This window comes from Nanorana parkeri, unplaced genomic scaffold, assembly GCF_000935625.1.
Source record: "Nanorana parkeri isolate BGI_ZX_2015 unplaced genomic scaffold, ASM93562v1 scaffold1650, whole genome shotgun sequence".
In the NCBI taxonomy this organism is placed as follows: domain Eukaryota; kingdom Metazoa; phylum Chordata; class Amphibia; order Anura; family Dicroglossidae; genus Nanorana; species Nanorana parkeri.
The window spans coordinates 145,847-169,791 of NW_017307918.1; the positions used below are offsets into that span (position 1 = coordinate 145,847).

The window sequence follows — 23,945 nt, forward strand, 5'->3', positions numbered from 1 at the left end:
GCCCTGCTAATGCCTCCCCAGCTTCTGCACTGACAGGAGACATTGTGACAGGGGACACTGATTGACATTTTACACCACCACGGTTTTTGAGGTCCCCTGCTCTTTTGGGGGACCTGAGAACATGGCAATATGGATGGAGCTCTGTCACAGCACTGCAGCCCCCACTGGACCTCAGGCTGAGGATCCACCACAGTTCTCGATATGATAGGGAGACTGGGTGGATCTTAAAAAAAGGAAATCAAATGTATTTTATTGTGAAGTGTGTATGTGAGTGTGAGAGATTGTGTCTGTGGTTGTGTGTGTCTGACAGTATTTTTGAGGGTCCGTTCACACTAGTACAGAGCGTTAATTGCACAGTCCATTGCGATTACTGCATTGTACCACGCAAAAATCGCACCTACCGCAAATTCTGGTGTGGGAGTTGTGTTGCATTGCCATTCATTTGAACGGCACCCCAAACGCATCTCCTGTACACAGTTTGATTGCCCGCATCGGAACGTGCGGTACCTCAATGCCGTGCGTTCCAATGCGGTGCGACTTGGGTCGCGACTTCATGACCAAGGACAAATGTGGGTCCTGAGGTTACACAGGTTGAGAACCACTGCTCTAAACCTTTAAACCTTTTTTAAAACAATTAATCCAGTTCAAGCAAATATATACTGCCCAGCCAAGAATTTCTTTATATTTTTGCTCAAGCAGTTACAGTCATCATGTTTCCAAACAGCTGACTCCAACTCTCTCAGCTCTGATTACCTAGATATTTTGTCCAGTACAAGATCACAAAGGACAGAGCAGTCTCCAGCAGCTGTTCATCTACTTGCATAGGCTTGGAAAAGGAAGGAGGAAGAGTGGGGAGCATAGGAATGTCTTGCCTTGCAGTGTCTGTGTCTTTTTGGAGAGAGACACAGCTTACTAGCAAACACAAGGGTGGCTCGATAGGACCCTGCAAGGGAAAGAAGCCCCCTAAAACAGGATATCGGGGCCAGTGGGATAGCACTCGAGGCCAGTGGGATAGCTGGTTCTACAGTAAACAAAACATTTTAAACATCAAGGAGCAGCATCCATCGTAAGTGATTTCATCAGCACTGCAGGGGTTAACTGCTTGTTTTTGCCTAGGTGCTTTAAAAAATTATACTCGCCCAAACCGCTCAGCCAGCTCCCTGATTCTCTGGTCTCTGAAGCCTGTCTCCTACGCTGCAGCACTGGAATGTTTCTCAGCATCCCCACGTCTTTACACTTTGCATAGAACATAATGATTTACGATTGCTGTGCTATTAGTAAATACCCACTTAAATTATGTTTATACAAATTTGTACTGCGCTTCAACTTATATAATAACACTGCAATGATATTTCAGTGAAATCGTTAAAGTGATCCTGTAAAATCCATAAATATTCCTCTAAAAAGATCACGCATCCTGATTGATGAAATCCACATTAATACATCCAACAATACAAAATTAATATCCTTAATGTGTGTATATAAAGTCCTCTTCATGGCCATATGGGAAGAGGAGAAGATCTATTCTTAGTGGTTAGCACTTCTGCCTTGCAGCACTAAGAATCTTAGGTTAGGACAGAATCTGTAAGGAGTTTTCATGTTCTCCCTGTGCTTGCGTGGGTTTCCTCTGGATACCCTGGTTTCCTCCCACACTACAAAGACATACTGGAAGGTTAATTGGCTCCTTGCTAAATTGGCCCTCTGTGCGTGTAAGTTCCTTGAGGGCAGGGACTGATGTGAATGTGAAGCGCTGTGTAAATTGTCTGCCCTATATAAATACCAATAATAAATAAATATCTTGCTGATATGGTGAGGGAATATAGCATCCCTGAAGATATTTTTGGAGAGTATCGCTGCCAAACAGCATGATATCTAGTTTACTAAAAACCAAAACAATGACGGGATACAATTCCTGGACTTGTACATTTTTAAGAATGGGAATAAAATATGTACAAAAACACATTTTAAACCCACAGACCGTAATGGATACATTCCAACAAATAGTTGTCACCATCCCAAGTGGATCCAAAAACATACCCAGTTAATTCAAGACATTGTACCCTGATAAAGGACTATGAAGAGTAATCCCATAAAATAGAAGAACGATTTCTGGAGAAAGGGTACAACAGGGATGGAGGTGAAGCCCAGGATGACTAAAGAGAAGAATAATGTCCCTGTCTCCTTTATTACAGACTATATATCTCAATAGAAGGAATGCTAAATTGGCCCTCTGTGCGTGTAAGTTCCTTGAGGGCAGGGACTGATGTGAATGTGAAGCGCTGTGTAAATTGTCTGCCCTATATAAATACCAATAATAAATAAATATCTTGCTGATATGGTGAGGGAATATAGCATCCCTGAAGATATTTTTGGAGAGTATCGCTGCCAAACAGCATGATATCTAGTTTACTAAAAACCAAAACAATGACGGGATACAATTCCTGGACTTGTACATTTTTAAGAATGGGAATAAAATATGTACAAAAACACATTTTAAACCCACAGACCGTAATGGATACATTCCAACAAATAGTTGTCACCATCCCAAGTGGATCCAAAAACATACCCAGTTAATTCAAGACATTGTACCCTGATAAAGGACTATGAAGAGTAATCCCATAAAATAGAAGAACGATTTCTGGAGAAAGGGTACAACAGGGATGGAGGTGAAGCCCAGGATGACTAAAGAGAAGAATAATGTCCCTGTCTCCTTTATTACAGACTATATATCTCAATAGAAGGAAGTAGGAAGAATTTTAAATAAACTTTGGGACATTCTAAGAAAGGACAAGATACTGGATCCCCCTAAAATAGTGTATAGAAGAGAACCTACACTGAGGAATAAACTAGCACATAATGTAGTAGACCCCCCTCAGAAGGAGATAACTTTGTTTGGAGGAGTGGGATTTTATCCATTTACTAGATATGTAGGATTACCTAATAAAAGAAAAAAGTGGTCCAATTTTAATCCAATACCAGTGGGAGGAGATTTATAATTAGAGAGTTTATTTCATGTAACACATCTCAGGGGTGTGGAAATTTAAAAAAACTACTTGTCCAAGGACTAAAGCGGGGGCCCGATCTACTTGTCCCTCATGACAATCTACTTGTCCTGATACAAAAAAAATTATTTTACCCAAAACCGTATTAAGAAGAACTTCTCATTGGTAAGTGGCATCAGGTGACCGCGCTGACCAACGAGTACTTGCAATTTGCGAGCGAAATTCTGAATACATGGCACAGGTACAGATAGTATGCCCATATTGGCCGATGGGAAGGACCGTTCGCTGAAAGGTAAGTATAGCAGCAGGAGGGAGAGGGGACCAGATTTGTAATTCCATTTTTCCAAATTACTTGGGAAAGTGAATTTACCCTTTAGGGCTGGTGCAGACTTGGGCGATCTTATGCGGTTGCCCGATTGATTTCAATGGAGTTACATCCGTGTGGCAATCGCTGAAAAAAGGTACATGCACCTTTTTTCGCGACACGCACCGTGCAGTGTTTTCAACCGTGATTATGGGCAATTGCACGGGTGGTATTGCAGCGGGAAACCGCGCAATCTGCCTGGCGCGACTGGGGTGCCATTAGACAATAATGGCACTGACAGAGCGATCGGCGGTGGTGTGTGATTCTGTGACTGCTAGGCCATCCACACGATTGTGTGCACGATTGCCCTGCGGTAACAGATCGCCCACTCTGCTCACACACATGCATGCATTTATTTACTTTGTAATATTGGTTATTTTTAATTATCATTTATTTTTATTGCCTTTTTATTTTTTCAATTTTTATGTATTTACATTTTTAATTGTCATTTATTTTATTTTTTACTTTTTTTTTTCACTTGACTTTATTGCTATCACACGGGGGATAACAAGCCCCTATGTGATAGCTTTTGGAGGTGACAGGTTCTCTTTATTGACCCTGTCACCTCCAACACAGGAGTTCTAGCACAGAACTGTGCTTGTTCTCCTGTGACAGGAAGGCTGCATTCCTGTGTCGCTATTCACGCAGAGCAGAGAAGCGTTCTCTGCTCTGCTCCGTGCTCTCTAACGTAACCTAATTTGCTATGGTCCCAGGTCTCCCACAAGAAGGGGGGACTCCGAAGACCACGGCAGAAAAGAAGCCAGCGTGCAGGGAGAGAGCCAGCCGGGAGAGGTACACGGTCGGCCGCCGGAGATAGAATAGAGAGAGGAAGAGGGGAGGGGGAGCGAGTGAGATTCAGGCTTGTTACAAGTGATTTTGGGCAGCTGTACAGCCGTTCAAGATCACTTGTACGAAACGGCTCCCACACTACATTTAGCCATGCTGCTTGCCCGCAGTCGGGCTAAATGTAGAAGAAAACTCGACCGGCGCCCAAAACTGCCTGTCCCGGGCGATAGGAATTCCACACCCCTGCATCTTATATTACATAGTTAGTCAGGTTGAAAAAAGACACATGTCCATTGAGTTCAACCTATAGAGATATGGGGAAAAAAAAGGAGAAAAGCCTAAACAAATCGCTATGCCCACAATTACCCCCTGTTGATCCAGATACATATCTTCTTGAATGCTCTTGCGGTTACCAATATATAGGAAGAACTACCAGACAATTAAAAATCAGAATTCAAGAACATATAAAAAATATAAGGAAGTGATTTGACAAACAGTGTCTCTCGCCACTTTATACTATTCTACCACAAGGATGCAAAAGGATTAAAATTCTGTGGGATAGATACAGCAGTAAAGCATTGGAGAGGCAGCAATCTCAAGAGAAATATCTCTCAAAAAGAAACTTAGTGACTCTTCACAGCGGGTAGTGGAGTGCTAGGGACTAAATATAGAACTAGATCTAAATTGCTTTTTAAGTAATGATTAAAACAAAATAAAAATAAGGGAAGTGGGCTGAATGCTCGCAAAATAAATAGATAATTAATGTAAGAACATTTTAAAATTCATATGTTGGATTTAGGTTTAATATTAGATCATTTTAGTTGATGTATCTAGTACATTTATTTATATATAGTGGGGTAGAATCACAAGTTTTATTGTGGGTATTGCATATATGTTGTTGTGGAAACTCCTAGTCTGCCTTAGCTATAGTATTTTGTTGACCCCTAGTGGTCATTTCAAATTTAAGACAAGTCTATAGTGTAGACATATAGGTGTCTATGGTCATTAAGCTATAGGAAGGAAGATGTCGGCATGTATGGCGAGGAAGTCAGCCGACGAAATGCGCTGGATGGCTGCTACATGCTGACGTCATCACGCAGGAGTAGCAGTGACAGCAACGCTGGCCGAAAGATGCTGTGACAAGCAAACTATTAAAGTTTTTATGTAAGTGCATTTTAATGTTTTAAATAAAGGCGTTTTAAAAAGGTTACACTATCGAAGGCATTTTTGTGTTTGAGCTCTGATTAACCGCATGAATAAGTACACTGGCATTGGCGGAACATTGAGGAGCAGTGTTGATTGCCCGCAGGGACAGGGGGCGCAAAAATTCAACTTTGCCTGTGTTGGAAAAAATGCTAGCACCGGCCCTGGCGAAAGCATCTACCGGGCCAATATATAAGCACTTAAAGACCATCTTAATGCATTCTCTGCATTAAGGTAAAAAGTGCCCAGTACCTTTTTGTGTCCCCTCCCACACTTACCAGTGAAGACTTGTCACCGCCACCGGTCCCTCAAGCGATCCTCCATTCCCCGAACTTCCTTGTTGTGGGGGAGGATACTGAGGGCAGAGGAGCCATAGGCTTAGTTCATGGAGGCACCCATGCGGGGGGCAAAGGGGGTGTGGGGGGACGAGGGTCTGAACATTTTTTTAAAAGAACAGAAAATTTTAACAAGTGTGGGCCTCCTATACATAAAATAAAAAAATCAAGCTTTAATGCCACTTTAAGGATATTAATTTTGTATAATTGGATGTATTGGTGTAGATTTAATTAATGAGGATGTATGATCTTTTAAGAGGAATATTTATGGATTTTAGAGGATCACATTAATGATTTTACTGCATTATCACTGCAGTGTTAACCACTTGAAGACCAGGTGTTTAGACCCACTTCCTGGCCAGGCTATTTTTCAGTATTCAGTACTTTGACTGACATTTATTGCGTCATGCAACGCTGTACTGAAATTAATTTTATACCTTTTTTAGGGACAGATAGAGCTTTCTTTTGGTGGTATTTAATCACCACTGGGGTTTTTATTTTTTACTATATTTAGGAAAAATTACTGAAAATTTAGGAAAAAAAAGTTTTTTTTACATTGTTGGGAAACAATTATTATTACCCAATTTTTTGGTAAAATATAAAAGACGGGGTCACGTTGGGGAAATAGACACCAAACATGTCAAGCTTAAAAATTGCGTGCACCCGCGAATTTGCAAAAAACTACCATACCCAAAATTGACCATAGGCAACGCTTTAAAAGCTTTTACAGCTCATCAGTTTAGTGTTATCAGTGATTGATGGCCCTAAAATGATTGCTCTCACACCGACATTCGCGGAGATATGTAACATGTGCGGAGTAATGGGCGCAATCGTCGTTTTCGCAGGTATGCGCACCTGACGCATGTTTGCATGCGTGTATGTATGGGGGGGACTTTTAAACAAAATTGTTTTTTTACATTCTTTTTTATGTGCAACTTTTTTTTTTAAATGGGAAACTTTAATTTTTTTTTCCTTTTTTTTTTTTTTCCACTTAACTTTATTGCTATCAGATAGGGGGCTAAGAAACCCCCCTATGTGATAGCAAAAGATGTGACCGGTCCTCTTTATGGAGACATCAGTGGTCTCCAAGACCCTTAATGTCACCTAGGACTCCCCTGAAGAAGCTGATGAAGCCGAGATCTGCTTTATCAGCTTCTCTCCAGGAGAGGGGACCGGATGGAGGTCGTGTACCGACCTTCCTCTTATCCTCCCTCTGATACCCTGTCAGAGAGGCACTATGCTGGTCCCGGGCTCGCACCGGGCACAGCGGAGCCCGGGACCAGCGTGACAGCGGGGGGGGCGCACATACCCGGGACCTCATACAAGCGATCTGCCGGCTCTATAGCCGGTGGATCGCTTGTATGTTAACGGGCATCGCTGCCTATTTTAACCTTTTGTGTCGTTCAAAACGGCGAGCACGAGTGGGCGGGGCTAACAGGCCGTATATACACAGGCCTGTTACAACCAGGAAGCTCCCGGCCGGCCGCTTTTTTACAATGCCCAGCCGGGAAGCGGTTAATAGTGTTATCATATGAGTTAGAGTGCAGTGCAGATTTGTATAAACATGATTTATGGGACCTTAGACTGCTGCAGTGGAGCGGGAGAGGGGCTGGAAGGACCGGTGTAAGAGCTAGCCAGCTTTGCAGTTCAGGTGAGTATAACTCTTCTTTTTTTTTTGTATTAGCACCTAGACAAAAACTAGCAGTTAACCATTGCAGTGTAAGGGTTGCCCCACTGCATGGTTTAATAAACGTTTACTGCATTTGGTATGATATTATAGATCTAAAACCCTGGAAATATACTGATGAAATGCACTAGGAATTACCCTCACCCTTCTGCAGGAATCAGCTCAAAAAGTTGGTAAAATAATAAATGTAATAATAGATGTATGCACATAATAGCTGAACAGTAGGTTGTAAGGTTTCCAGGTGGATTTTGTACCTTTTGCTTTTCCAAAACAATTATATCTAGTGCTGAACTGTACATAAGTGGAAATTCTTGCAAACCCTCTTGGAGTAAGAGCTGTCTAGGCCACAGGTATATAGTTGTACTATGTAAAACATATCTTCTTCTTCAGATACAATGATGTGGGAAGAAGTTCAGGTAAAGGGAGATGTACCTCATCCCTGTGCTGCTCACTCTGCACTATCCTGGGAAAAATGTATTTACATCTTTGGTGGAATGACTGAAACTGGAGCTGTAAGTACTATGCATCGATATGACACAGGTATGTATCTTTCACAAATTATGGCCTATTTGGGTAAGGTATAATTATTTGTAAGATAATGTTAAATTGCCACCAGCTCTACTGTTTCTAGTTACATTTTGGGGCTTTCCAATTTGTTCACCCACAATAAAAAAAAAAGCAGCGCTATGAAAGCTGATAATGAATTTGACTTCTGCAATATTGTATTTACTAACTATTGGGTGCAATTCCTAACAGTACAATATATAGTTGTTTGTTTTTGGAACTTGCTGGAAAGGGAAAGCAGGGGTGTGGAAATTGTTTTAAAAACTACTTGTCCAAGGACTTAAGCAGCGGCACAATCTACTTGTCCCTCATGACAATCTACTTGTCCTGATACAAAAAAATTATTTTAACCAAAACTGTATTTTAACCATGCTAAGAAGTGCTTCTCATTGGTAAGCACAGTTAGGTCAATTCAATGACAGTTCTATAGTGGATTGTTGGGATCCATCCCGGCTGCGGGGCTCTGAGTACATAGCGGGCAATAGCCTGCTATATACTGAGTTTTGGGTCACCGGAGGACCTTAGCATATGTTCTCCTGTGACCCTAAAGAGAGCTATGGGATAAAAAGGTTACCCCATAGTTCTCTTTTAATGCTTTCTGACCTTAGATTAGCAGAAACAAGTGGGTGTGTATATACAAGGATTTTGCCCTCCTCGCACAATAAGACCTCATTCACACAGCGTAGAGTGGGGCCGTACACACCCATGCAGCATGCATGGCTGTATCAGGCCGTTCCAGGGAGGGATAGGTGCTGCGATTGCATGCAGCAGCCTGTTCTTCCCTATGGGAGGATGCGGTCATACGCATACCTGAGCTGCACATCCGTCCGGGTGTCCATACTCTGACGCAGACAAGATGGATCCTGTCTGCATCTGAGCACGGACACCCGCACGGATGTGCAGTTTGAGTGTGTGTATGACAGCGTACGGCCGCATCCAGCCACTGCAACCGATTCATTTTCCCAAAAATTCATGATGCAACCTGATTGGTTGCTCTTGGCACTCCATCTTCTTTGCTCCAATTAAATGCAGTAGCTGACACACACACACACTCCTTACTGGGATTTGATACATAGCTCCTCTGGGATAACTGCATCCTTGCCAGCTCCTGGCATGCTGGCAGTTGTAGTGCTCCAGCAGTTCAGATACAGATAAGATGGTCATGTGGAAGATGAGAATGCAGGACAGACTGATCCCAGAGATTGCCCTGCACCTTAGTGGAAGCAGGCAGTGCAGCTGCCCTCATACACCACTGTCAGTGTGTACAGCCCAGAAGACGTCCTATGGAATACCCCTGGGCCCTGGAGAGAAGAGCACTGCTCGGGCTTTTCCCCTTCTTTCTGTATGGAGCATGTCAGGCCCGATGGCAGCAGTGACATGAGAAGGGGGTATGCACTGCCCGATGGGTGTTTATCTACTCCGGCGCTGCTACTCTCACAGCGCACGAAGGATCAGTGCAGCAGTGGCTGTAAGGGGGACCAGGTAGGCAGTGGCGTCACAAGGGGGGTGCGGCCCGCACCCGGGTGACACCCTTGGAGGTGTGACACCAAAATCACTCAGTCATTTTGGTGTCACCCCCCTCTGAAAAGTCGGGCGCTCAGTCATGGACTGAACGCCCGACAGTATCAGGAGAGAGGAGGGGACCCGGCGGCATACCTTATCCCGCGGGGTGACCTCTCTCTGCCGGCGTCCATCACCAAGATGGCCGCCGGCAGATATCAGAATACTGACGCGCGATGACGTCACGCGCATGTGCAGTGGTAACTCGGTTACCGCTCCGGGTATCACCCAGCCTCGGGACGCCCCTGCAGGTAGGGGTGATGAGGAAGCTGGCGGAGGTATCGCTCACGCACCTGAGGTGACTCCATGGACACCCCAGCATGGGGGGGTAAATTGTCGCTTCTGTATGCCGACAGCGCTACTCTGCAGGTTACATAGTGTCGCTGCCCACAGGAGGTGGGACAAACAGGCTGCTACAAGTGATCTGGGTAGCTGATCACTTGTAACAGTCGTACAAAAGGAGCGGCGGCTTCTCCACACTACACTGCATTGAATAAATCAGAGGATCTCAGTCCTCTCATCCAGTTCTTATTTGCTCAAGAAACTATCTCCCCCTCTATGCAACAAACAAACTCAATAGATCCATAAAACAAAGGTATTATCAAAGTGAAGTATCAGAAACAATTCAATAAATAAGAAGTGCTAGAATTCATACAACATATATAAAACCATAATTTGAAAAAAAGTGTATAACACACCCCCATAAAATCTCCTTGTTCCCGACAATGCATGGATTGTAACCTGCTGTTTTTTGTACAGTGCCAACTTACATATGTGGTCTGTGGTACGTTTTTAATTTTGTTTGTGCAATAAATTACACTGCACAACAAAATGTTTGCTTCTTGAACACTGTTGGGTGTTCCTTATAGATTTTTGGCTTCTAATCACGAAAATCACATTCAAATTTGCGCCCATCACATACTGTTTCATTGAAATCTTCAGTTTTGTCATGTTTTTTCTTATATTTGTGTCCAATGAACAATGTTTTGTGCCATCTGGGCATGTCCAGGCATGAAATCAGGCCAGGTTGGAAGCTGTTCTGTGGAAGTATGCAGCCTGGGCAGGCCGGAGCCAGCTTGACACTGTCTCAACGGGCTATAAAAGTGGCTTGCATATACAGATGCTGCTCATTGGATTAATAGATAGACCTTCTAGTGTGTACGGGATAGACCTTCTAGTGTGCGGGATAGACTAGTGTGAATGGATAGACCTTCTAGTGTGTACGTATTGTTTCAGAATATAGCATTGCCTTAGTAGCACTATAACAAGTAAGTTAGATGTTGTAGACATTTTACAGGACGATTGGTGTCGGGCGATATGTCTCGTCAATGTCGTAACAGCCATTCTGCTATATTTGTGGCGAGTATACACTTGTTCATCAGAGACGCTCAATTAATGCTCTTGTGAAGAAAGTATATCATCTGTACTTCGGCTGTAAAATTGGTGATCAAGACAAGGAATGGGCGCCTCACATTTGTTGTGCGACATGTGCTGTCGGTCTGAGAGCTTGGCTCTGAGGCACTCAAAAGACAATGCCATTTGCTGTCCCGATGATATGGCGAGAACAGAAAGACCATGTGACGGACTGTTACTTCTAGAGTAAAGAAACGTCAAAAAGCGCCAAAGACGACCACTTCACTATGGGTTGACATGCAAGAGTGCTACGGGTCGCTGCCCCACTTCAGCCAGGGAGACTGTGATATCTGAGGAGGACACAAAAACAAGGGGTGCCTACCCTGGTGTAGATAGTTTTTAATGGAAGATGGCAAAGGTTAAAAACATACTCACAAGAGTAGAACACAATGAGTTCCAGAGAACCTAGACAAAGGTGCTAGATTTAAAAAATTGTGTCACAGAGAAGGTTTCTGGATATATTCGCTAAAAAGCTTACATTCAAGTGGTCTCAATGAAGGCCTAGAAATGGCCACATCACTTTAATTTATCTTCAAGTCAGTCAATAATTATGCATCAAGTATATTTTTCCATCATGAGCTTTCAACATCTTCCCTCATTTTCCAAGTTCTATACAGCCATATTTCCATTCATACACAAGATCTCCCTTAGGGTCCATATCCCATTCATTATGTCCCTCATTCCATGCTGTTCCCGTTCAATACACACTTGACTCTTTTGTGGGTCCGAGTGCTAATATCCATTATGAATTTTATATCTCCTATTTTTTATTTGATAAATATTCACATATATATTTTTATACATTTTTAAACATTATGTATTTTATGTATTTTTTATGAATGTTTTTACATACTATCTATTCATCCATCAGATGGACATTTCAGCGAATGTTTTAAATTTTGAATTATCTAAAATACATAACACATGTATTATATATATATATATACTGTGGGCACACATACATGGATATATATTTTCTGAACGTACATAATTACTTCTGACTTAAGTTAGAGTCCCCAGTAAATGTCCGCTATGTTTATATTTATATATGTGTGGTTTCAGGTTCAAGTTGCATAGGATTTTGACTTCCTCCTCCACCTTTACATCAGGGTGAATTATGTCCCCTTCAAAGCACCAGCATAATCAATCTAATCCTGTGCAGACACTAAGCTTCAGTGTCGGCACACATCGACTTTCTGTCCCGCTGATTGGTTGGAGAGTTAGGTGAGTCATAGGGGGTTGGGCGTCCGCACAATCAGTTTCAGATTGGCCGGATGGCCCCACGTGTCATCCGAGCCATCATGGGCGGTGAACGCAAAAAGTGGCCGTGCCCGTGTCTAAGATACCACCCTGAGAGGCGATGACACATACCCCAAGAGATCTTCTGATTGGTTGTTAGCCCCCACTTAATGCAGTGGGTAGGAGGAGGAGGTCACATTCTGAGGAAGGGGGTGTGACCCCGTAAACGCCTTAATGCAGGCACTTTGTGCTGGCACACAGGACTGTCTGTGCAGCTCTCATCCATCTTTCACCATTCCTTGGCTATTAAAAGCTCATTGTGTTTTAACCTTTGCCATCTTCCAATACATGGCAGCATACAATAGGTATGGCTCCGCCCCCAGCCCAATCACAGGACCAGTTATACTATAAATTAAAGCCTGCCTCCCAAGGCCACCATTCTCGTAACAAGTACTCAATGCAAAAGTCATGGGAGGGTCCTGTATGCTGCCATGTATTGGCATCAGGAAAGGAAAATTTTCCGTTTTCATTTATTGGCATCAGGAAAGGAAAATTTTCTGTTTTCCTGACAACTACATGGCAGCATACAATGGGATATAGCGAGCACACAACCAGGGAAGGTAATTCTGAGATATTTATTTATTTGTACCACTGGTAAACACTCTTAGAACCAACTTCACCATGGATAGACCCTGTAATGGGACAGGAATATGTACTACCGTCCAGAAGAACTCTGGAGGTACACCACTAAATTCTATCCATAAGGATTAAATCCTTCGGAAGAGCGAACCCAGAGATTAATCTGTGGCTCCATTTGCTTGATCAGGCACAATGCATGTGACCTAGTGCACGCAGATAGCTACTTTCTAAAAACACCAGAAAGATGAACAGATCGACCTGAAAGAAAAAGGTAACCTCCATGTTCTTCCCGAGCATAGCAGCCACATTTCGGGCATGAGCTGAAACAAAAAACTTGATTCTGGAATACTGGCAACAACTCCTACGCTGTAGGAGAGATTTTTTTCAAAAATGTTTATTAGAATTTTGTGATACAATACCACTGTCTGCATATTTGAAAGCCGATATCACAAGCCTTGTCTTAGGCCATACCAAGAGCTGACATGGGTAGGCCTCATTCTCAGGCCATAATAAAGAAAACGAAAAAACTAAATAAAAACAGAACAAAATAGATTTTAAGTAAGTTAACAAGTTGCATCTATGATAGGTGTCTCGATACATACTGTTATTCAATCCACCTATTGCCATATAAGATAAAATAAGATAAACTAAGTGGGGACGAAAACAGTGTAGATGAAAACAACAAGACTAATCCGGCTCTAAAGCCAGCTGCCCCAGAGTGTTCGACATTTGACCTGTTAGATAACATTTGGTATAGCGAAATGGCATAACAAATTGACGGATTTCCGCTGTCGTGTAGGATTTTAGCAAGAACAGTTTCCATCTGCGAAAGAAAGATTTTGCAGAAGCATCAGTGTGGGACTCTGCATCTAGACTCTCCCTACAAAATAGAAGTTTGAGCTCCTTGATCACCTCCTGCACCGTTGGAGGCTTGGCCTCGCTCCATTTGCGCATAATAACTCTTCCCGCTGCAAGGAGGCAGATGTGTAACCAGTCCTTTGGGATACCTCTCATTTCTATCCCCTTCATTTGGGGAGTAATGACCAAACAGACAGAGTGCAGGGTCCAGTTGGGGTACCCAGGAGAGAACTTGTGTGATATAGGCAAGTAGGAGCGTCCAGAAATGATGAATCTGAGGACAAGTTCATAGGCAGTGCTTTAAGGTTTGGTGGGCGCACCCACATTTAGGACAGCTGGATGATTTTGGTTGGTGTGAAGAGTTGCCTTCCGGTACAAAGTATGGGACATACGCCCTGTGCAATAATTTAAACAGGGTCTCCCTCCATATTTCGCTAAGGATCACCTTCCTGACTTTGTTGTACCCCTGTAGAGTCTTATCTACCAAGTCTGGATCATTGAACTCTCTGGCCCAAATTTTTACATTGGAGTTAGCCAGCAGTGGCGTGAACAATGTTTGAAGTCTGGGATAGAGAGTAGATATCGAGTAAGATCTGGAGGACATTAATACTTCCATGAAGGATGCGCAAAAAGTATTTTTGGATCTCTAGTTATCGCTTGCCAATGTTTAGTAACTTGAAAGAAGTGTAGAAAATGATGTTAAGGTAAATGATAACGTGTTGCAAGTTCTTGGAAGGTGTATGGTGTAAAAGTGCCAGGCCGGAACAGTTGCTTCCATGAGTGTAAGCCTTTGGATTTCCACAGGCGGAACGCCGTATACTCCATTCCTTGAGGAAACATGGGATTTTGTAGGATAGGACTGTGATTGGAGAGAAAGGGGGAGAGCTTAAGACCCTTCCGTACCTCCCTCCAAGCCACCACCGTATCCTTATATAAAACATTGTCGAACACCCATGGGGAGATCTGAAACCTTGCAGTGGAGGATGGCTCTAATATCCCATGGGGCTAGAAACGCCTTTTCTAGGGAGGTATTGGAGTATGCAGACTCGTCAGTCAGCCAGTCCAATGCATGTCTTAGTAGGCAAGCGTAGTTGTATAATTTTATATTAGGAAGGTTTGCACCACCCTCACTCTTCGGGAGCCATAATTTCCTAATAGATATTCTAGGCCGTTTTGATTGCCATATGAAGCGCGTCATGGCTCTAGTAATCCTAGCAATATCCGTACTCTTCAATAGGAGGGGAAGAGTTTGGAGCGGATACAACAATGTGGCAAAACTGGACATTTTAAACTAATGTATCCTTCTGAAGAGTGACAATGGGAGATTTTCCGAGGCTTCCAATTCCTTGATGATTCTATCAATCAGAGGGGGGTAATTTAGCCCATACAGGGAGGAGGGTGTTTTGCCCACCTTGAGGCCTAGATAGGTGATGTCTCGCTGTGCCACTCTGAACTGCATTCGCGTATCCCAGTCCCACACCGAGAGGGGTAGAATCTCACTCTTTGTGAAATTAATTCTGAGACCAGAAAAGGAAGTAAAATGGGCAAATAATTCCTGTAGTGCTAATGCATCTTCCTTGGGCCTTGAGGTAAACAACAAAATATCGTCCGCGAACAAAGCGATCCGCAGATCCTCTTTTCCCACCTGTATACCCTAGAGAGCAGGTGTAACCAAGACGTGACGTGCTAGAAGTTCTAAGGCCAACTTGAACAACAGGGGTGATAAAGGGCATCCTTGGCGTGTCCCCTTGCCTAAAGCGAAAGATGAGGATATAGCCCCCTGTGTCAATGTTCTCGCCACCGGGGAGGCATACATACGCTGTAGGAGAGAAGTGCCCTGCCCCTGAATCCAAACACAGAGAGCACTTTGACAACGTCAATTTGCAATGGATGTTCCAATGCTTTTTCAGCGTCCAACGTAATGATGGCCAGTGTCTGCTGGGTAGGAACGGGCCATTTCCAATGCCCACTTTTCTCAGGTTTGACACACCCGACCTTTGACAAAGCCAACCTGCACTGGATGTATTAAGGAGGGCGGTATAACAGCCAGGCGGTTTGCTATAAGCTTGGATAGGATCTTGACATCCAGATTCAGCAATGATATGGGCCGATAAGATCCCGGATTGGTCGGATCCCTTCCCTCCTTGGGTAACAGCCATATGTATGCCTCCTGACCGGTAGCAGGATACGGACCCCTCTCCCATACTTGATTATATAGGGACTTTATTGATTCTAGTATATCATCCTGCAATATTTTATAGAAGTCTGCTGTATAACCATCTGGTCCAGGCGCCTTGCAGCCAGAGACAGATTCTTGATTACCACCAAAATTTCCGCCTTGGAGATATCTGTGGTAAGAAAATCCAATTGCTCCAGTGACAAGCCTGGGAGACGTATTATATCCAGAAACCGCGTCTTTATAAAGAGAGCCAAATTACGATTGGGTCAGTGGTTAGCTCACCCTTGGGACTACGGAGAGTTAAAATAGGGGTGGGATGGATCACGTTGCACATGGCATAATCCCTCCAGGCAGAAGTGTTGGAAGTCCTTGTTGGAGGCAAGAAAAGATGGGAATCGCCACAAGCATGTTCTCCACACGCGGTGGATGGCTCACAATCAATGAGATCGGGGCATGGTCCGAGATCACCAGGTCATGAATCTCAGGACACCGCGTGTTGGGCAGCAGGGTGTCAGAGCAGAAGAAGTAGTCCAGTCGTGACAGGCAGTCATGCACCAGGGAGATGTGTGTGTACTCCGACTCTAGAGGATGCGTCAGTCTCCAAACATCGCTGAGACACAGCATCCATCTTAGATGCCAACGCCGAGTTCCTGCCAGAACTGGACTGTCTGCTCTTAGGAATGTTCCCAGAAATCCATTTCCTGTCCTCCAACGTGGACACTGTAGAGTTAAACTTAGTAATCCAGCAAGCAAGAGATTGAAAATCTGCTTGGGTGGGTGAGTTGGGAAAATATACATTTGTTACAGTAAGGAGCGTGTGTTCACATTTCAGGGTCACTGACAATAAACAGGCTTCATTATCTTTGTCTACCCCTAACACTGAATAGGCAAGGTTTCTACAAAGCAGACACCAGCTTTGTGGCTCTGGGAAGGCGAGCAGAATACTTCTCCCACCCATAGGCGTTTCATACGGAATACATCCTCTTCCCTGAGATGCGTTTCCTGCAATAAGGCCACATCAGCCCGCTGGTGTTGCAGTTGGCGCAATACCTCGGTCTGCTTCTGGGGGGAACGGAGACCTTTAACATTCCACAAAATTATTTTCATGAGTCTACACGAGAGGGGTCATGACAAGTAATGCAAAGGTCTAGTAAGTGTGTAGAGTGCGTCTTGAGGACGGTAGCAAGAGGGTCCCCCCCAGAAGCTCGCCCAAGCAACCGCAGTAAGGCAAGACATAGAATAGGCAGTGGGCCACCTGAAGTGGCACAGCGAGACATATACCAGCATTAGGTGAGACAATATTCTGATCATAGTGCAACCAAATCGTGTAAGAACATATATAGTGCATGAAAACAAAACATCATGTACAGTAAAAGAGAAATAAAACCTATACAATACTGACTTCGCAATTTCCTTATGTACGCATATGTAACGGGATATGCGCTATAGAACCCATTACATGGCGTCATGGACAAAGAAAGGCGTCCGCTCCCATCCCTACGCTGTAAAGAGACTGGGGAAAAATAAAAACAGTCAGTAAAACTCAGCAGAAGTTCCACACACTTTACCATCAACGCTTACGGTACTTGCGGGGAGCGCCCATCACAGCTTTGGTAACTTGGTAGATTTGCGCGGTGAGCGTGGAGGCAAGGGAGAGTTGGAGGGACCCCAGTATTTGTGGTATCCATCTGATTCAGAAATGGCAATGCTTCTTGTGGATCCCGAAAGGAATAGCTGCGACCTTCAGCCGTGGTAAGATATAAGACAGCCGGATATGCCAGTGTGAATTTGATCCGCTGGCGATACAAGTTGGAGCATACCTCACTGAAAGCTTTCCTCTGTTTCGCCACTTCCGCTGAGTAGTCCGCGAATAGCAGTACTTTATTCCCATCAACTGCCAGAGACCCTGCAGCTCTATATTTCTCTCCCGTTCATTGAAGGACACAGGGAACAGATCGGAGATCCTGTACTGTAGGGTAATATCGCCACCTGCAGGAGAAGGACGCTAGGCACAAAACTAAAGACCAATTAGAGCCTAGGGGCGGCCCCTGCCGGTGGCCAAAACCCCCCACCTGCTGACAAGTCTCCAGTTTTTTGCCTAGCGAATTTGACGGGCGGTAAGAGTACCTTCCTACCTCAATCTAAAAAGCCTAGGGAACATGCGGCGGAAGCCGGGTCCTTCCTTTTCCGCTCACAAGCGTCTTTTTCGTCCGCCTCCGCCCTCTGAGAAGGGCGGTAAGTTCAACAGACCGCCGCCTTCCCAGGCAGCCAAATGCCCCTGGCAGCCCAGGAACGCTAAGCCCCCCTCGGCATGAAGACCTGCCCCCATCCCGGGATTCCAGGGTGGGGGGACGTCTTCGGCTCTTTGCGAGCCGCTGGCTGTCCCACGTCTCCGACACCTGGGTGCGGGAATTGGTGTCCTCGGGCTACAAAATAGAGTTTCTGTCACGTCCCGAGGACAGGTTTTTTCCTTCCAACACCCGTCTTCCCCCACAGCGCTTGGCGGACCTTCATGGCGCGGTGGCGGGTCTTTTGTCCCAAGGGGTGGTGGTTCCGGTTCCCTCCTCGGAGAGGTTCAGAGGGTTTTTTACTTAAACCTCTTTACGGTGCCGAAAAAGGATGGGATTCGTCCCATCCTCGACCTCAAGCGGTTGAACGTATTTGTGCGCGTTCGCCGGTTCCGGATGGAATCGATCCGCTCTGTGGTGGCGTGTCTTCACCAGGGGGATTTCATGGCCTCCCTAGACATCAAAGATGCCTACCTTCACGTTCCTGTTTGTACCTCCCACCAACGCTACCTTCGCTATCCTCGCCTTTTTACAGCGGGGTGTGGATCAGGGTTTGGCCTTGAGTACGATCAAGGGCCAGATTTCGCCCTTGGCGGTCCTTTTTCAATGGCCAATAGCTTCCAACGCTTTCGTTCGCACTTTTGTGCAGGGGGTTACACGTATCGTTCCCCCTGTTCGCTCCCCGTTGACGCCGTGGGATCTGAATCTGGTGCTCTCAGTGTTGCAGGAATCTCCCTTTGAGCCTCTGCGTGACATTCCAATTCTGACTCTATCTCAAAAAGTGGCCTTTCTGGTGGCAGTCACCTCGATCCGCAGGGTCTCGGAATTGGCGGCCCTCTCTTGCTCGTCCCCGTTGCTGGTCCTGCATCGGGACAAGGTGGTTCTACGGCCTCGACCGTCCTTCCTGCCGAAGGTAGTTTCGGCTTTCCATCTCAATGAGGACATTGTCCTGCCTTCCTTGTGTCCGCGGCCTGTCCACAGGAAGGAGAAGGCGCTGCACTGTCTGGACGTGGTCCGCGCCATCCGTGTTTATCTGAGTGCTACGGCTGCGTTTCGGGAATCGGATTCCCTGTTTGTCGTTGCAGATGGCCCTCGGAAGGGCCGGGCTGCCTCGTCGGCCACCATCTCTCGATGGATTCGTGACACGGTCTCTCGGGCGTATGCTATTAAGGGGCGTGAGCCTCCTTTTTCTGTTACGGCCCATTATACAAGGGCTGTTGGGGCATCTTGGGCTTTTCGTCATGGTGCCTCCGTTTCTCAGGTCTGTAAGTCCGCGACTTGGTCTTCTGTTCACACCTTTGCCAAGTTTTATAAGGTAAATGTTTTGGCATCTGCGGATGCTGGTTTGGGGCGCAAAGTGTTGCAGGCGGCCGTTTGAGGGGATTTTTTTGTTTTAAGTTGGGTTTGTTGTTTCTGTTGGCCCACCCCTCTTTTTTGGTACTGCTCTGTGACGTCCCTACAGTACAGGATCTCCGATCTGTTCCCTGTGTCCTTCAATGAACGGGAGAGAAAATAGGATTTTGGTACTCACCGTAAAATCCTTTTCTCTCCGTTCATTGAAGGACACAGGGCCCGCCCCTCTATATGGGTGTGTACTCCTTTACTGCTTGTTACTAAACTGGAGACTTGTCAGCAGGTGTGGGGTTTTGGCCACCGGCAGGGGCCGCCCCTAGGCTGTAATTGGTCTTTAGTTTTGTGCCTAGCGTCCTTCTCCTGCAGGTGGCGATATTACCCTACAGTAGAGGATCTCTGATCTGTTCCCTGTGTCCTTCAATGAACGGAGAGAAAAGGATTTTACGGTGAGTACCAAAATCCTATTTTTTTTAGGATTTGGAGCCTGTCGGCATAGTTGAGATAACGCACAATAACCGGTCTAGGTGCCTTAGCGTTTTCATTTGGCGGCCCCAGTCGCTGAGCCCTCTCAGCTGTACATGCTGCAGAAACCCATACCAACATGGGGATAGTGGATGAGCACAGCGTGAGCAATTCGTTCGGCTTATATGATTCGGGGAGACCCACTAACCTCAGGTTGTTGCGGCGAGAGCGATTCTCAAGGTCATCTTTGATTGAGCCTCCAGCAAGTCAGACTCCAGCGAGGAGATGCGGTGTTCCGCCTCTTTAAGTGCACGTGTCTGTGCTGATAGGTCTTTCCTGATTTGGCTCATACCTTGCTGAATGGCTGTCTCCACCGCTTCAGTGATGGTAGGCTTCAGCAGTTTGGCCACCGCAGCTGCTATCCGAGCATGGGCACTGTCGTCATCCACGCCCCTCACATCAGAGGCCGGAGACATGCTTCTTTGCGGGGAGATAGCAGGGACCGCCGCCATCTTGGAAGCACGTGACTCCCGAGAGAGCGCCCAAGAATGATTCAGAGCGCCGTCTGCCTGCTGCTACTCACATGGGTGCTGGAACAGGAAGTCTCTTGATGTCCATTTTAGATGTAAAGATCTTCCATCCTTTGGATGATGCTGGGAGAGAGATTTAGGACTACCTTGTCTGTGAAATGGTAGTAATAAGGTGGTTTGCAGCCTAATCTTGACTATCCAACACTCTCCTCCCCAAGTAGATTGCTGTAAGAAAAACTATTCTACATGTTACTGTCCATACTGAGTAAGTGTGAGCTAGATGAGGTAAAGGAAGGAAGAACATATACAGCACTATTTGTAGATTCTAAGGCAAAGAGACTCTTCTGAGGAGTGAATTCCTGCGCAAGTCCTTAAGAACTGGCTTATCAATTAATGAGCTACCCCTTGTGTCCCAGAGGATTCATATATAGAGGGTACTGACACCCAAGTACATATTGCTTGCCTGAAGAAAGTCCAATATATCTGTCATGGCAAGGTGAAGAGAGACAAAACCTATTATTAAGCTTGCGAAGTCTATGAAATTATTCCACACTGCAGAATATAATATATATAATATAATGTTTAGTAGGTGCTCTAGCATTCAACAAACACTTCTTGACTGAAGATGAGTAATCCAGGCAAGGCAGACTTTACTTCCAACCTCCAAGCCGCTTAAGGTAGTTTTGGATGTAGCATCTGCTGTAGAAGGTCCGAATATTAAGCATGACTAGGAGATTCCAGGGTCTACAAGAGAGGGAAACCTGGAGAGATGGACCACAAGCAAATGATTGCCATCACCCTACCTGGATAAGTGTGGGTGCCATTTAGGAACCTGAATCAATTTGGACTGAAGGAAACATATGCATTAAAATATCCATTACTTTTTCCCCAGTCATCGTCCAGGGCAGCCTCTGAGAGATGGGATCTTCCCACCTCAAACAGGAAACACATCATCCACAATTAGAATAAAAAGGGTGGTCCCTCCTAACCACCTCATTTTGTGTTTCCTCCGGCCGAACAGGAGTATCGCAACGTTTGTTATTTTACTCCAGGCCTATCGTGCTAGATAGCAGGGGCCTCCTGAGGCATGCGGCTCTCACTCGCAGGACAGTGGACCTGTAGGGTCTCATGCACAGGACTTTTCCCAGGACTGATTCCCCCAGAGTCCTTATAAAAAATGTTTGCCCAGAGGTTCCCCTCGATAATGGAAGGAGATGGCAACCATCCTCGCTGGCGTAGTGTCTCCAGATGGAGTCCCCCGGAGTGTCCTGCTAAAGGAATTGACGGATGACCTGATTGGCTCTCTGGCGGCAGTAGAGCTGGATCACAGCAGGACACGAATACTGTGCCTTGTCGACAATCCACATCGGCAAGCAAGGGCGCCAGGAGTGGGGCAGGAGCGTGAGTCCAAACGGCAAGGATGATGCACACCGTTGGACTCTTCATCACAGGCTGCTTCTCCCATTCTGGGGGTTCAAAGCGCCAGCTCCAAGGTAGGCGGGTCTACAGTTGACAAGTCCCCCTACCTGTACCCTTCTTGCTCTGGGGGCCTACTTCGGTGGGGCAAGGGGTAGTTGGCTTACTTGATGCACCTCCCAATGGGTCTCTCTCCAGGGGGGTGCAGCTTGGTTTCAGGTGGCAGGCTCTGAGCCCTTCCCTTTTTTGGCATAAGTATAGGCCTCAGAGCATAAGCCCCTGCCAGCAGAAGCCAAAACACCCTAAGAGTGCTTCCTGCATTGACAAATTGTTTTTCTTTCCGGGCCAAGCTTTTCTGCCAGATCTGTGTATCGCCAAAGAGGGGCATGCATGGGAGGGAGTGTTTATGGTCATATCTCCCTCACACAGACAGGATCTGGCTCCCCAGTTATTGGGGATGGATCCTGGCAGTATCTTATTTAGGACAGCCTGGCTGTTCACCTTCTTTCTCTGGACTTGGCTGCGCTCTCCCCTCTAATGTACACCTTGTACTGGAAGGTATTCCTTGCAGCGTCAGTGTCATAGAAATCCTGAGACTGCAGGGCCAACACTCTGGTGGAGGTATTGCGGTGTGCTTTGGGGGGGCTCAGTCTTGTTCTTATGCCTGCAGACAATGTACTGGGCAGACGGAGGTATTAGGTTGGCGACTGAATCACCCTGTTTTACCTGGAGAGGCAGACAAAGGTGCAATTTACAGGCTTTGCAGATAGGCCATTTTACCTGGGGGTGAGTGCTGCACAGGTGACTGACCTTGCTGTCTGCACAGGCTGGGCGATTCCTGACATGTTGCACCATTATATTTTGCCCTGTATAATGAAAGCATTGATTTTTCTCGAGCATTAAACCAGAAAGGCTCCACGTATTCGGCATACGACGAATAGTCAAATAATTGGGTATACCATAGCCCTGTTGCTGTGATGAGAAACAACGCATAGAGATCCTTGGACAGCATCTATACTATAGCTGAAGAAGGGGCTACCTTTGGCAGGAGTAATAGGGTTATATCGCTACTAGGGATTTTTTTCACTCGAGGGTTAAAACTGAACAGGTAAGCGGATATGCTATAGCTTTATCCCACTGGAATAAGGACAGGTTGCTGAGAAGGGTTATGGGACTCTTCTATAGCTCCTTAGGCTGCTCAGGTGAGGTTCACAATGGGTTTCAATCTCACCTGGGTGGGTCTGCTCCTCAGGGGATTGACCCTTCTGACTACAGGAGGGGGGTATAGCCCCGGATAAGCTTAGTGTCCCGCGAGTTGCACTGCGCTATTAGGTGTGCATTTATATTCCGGGTATTTATATATGTATGTGCAGCATACGATGAAAGAGCATTGTAAGAGTAAAAATGCTGGCTTGTCTCTCCCGGGGGAAGACAACTGATAATTACTGCCGTGCAAGAAACTGGCCTATACATTTTTTATATAGTAGAAGTGTGGGGCACCTCTGCAGAAGTCAAGGTGGATAAAAGCAATCACATGCGTTGTTGTGTGTATATATGTGTATATATATCTAGATAGATAGATAATATGTGTGTGTAGATGTATACATACAGCTAAGACTTACTATGAATTTGTCTACACGTGGTTGTGAAAGACAGAGGTTAGTTGCATCCTGGTTTTGATGCTGACTTTTGTTGTTCCGGACACATGTAAACACATGTCAATGCACCATGTGTAAATGCATGTGTGTCAGTCGGTGGCAGAATATTAGATACGTCTGGACGCATATGCACGTAGATGCAGATAGCAGCATATTTCTGGCCACCTGGCTGGCCAGATTTTTTCTCTGCACATGGAGGCATGGAGTGCAAATGGAAAGTATGAATGTAGCTGTATGCCGCCTACCTTAGGTGTATAGGCACCCACTATGTAAACCTGGTTGGCTTAAGCTCAGCATATGGGGGTTCCCCTGAACAGGACATTGTTAGTGCATCCTTTTACTGGACGCATGCAGTTTAAACATCTGTTGGGCTGTTTATAGCATATGTTCTGTTAGGGGACTTTTTTCC

General features: G+C 45.5%; 1 protein-coding gene across 1 annotated transcript in view; it reads left to right on the forward strand.

The window, feature by feature from the left end:
* RABEPK (Rab9 effector protein with kelch motifs) overlaps positions 1–23,945 on the forward strand; it is a 188,536-nt gene that overhangs the window by 138,358 nt on the left and 26,233 nt on the right. Inside the window, exon 7 of the mRNA XM_018570994.1 lies at positions 7,768–7,917. Within this exon, the coding sequence (XP_018426496.1) occupies positions 7,768–7,917 (150 nt within the window). The remainder of the gene's footprint in view (positions 1–7,767; positions 7,918–23,945) is intronic.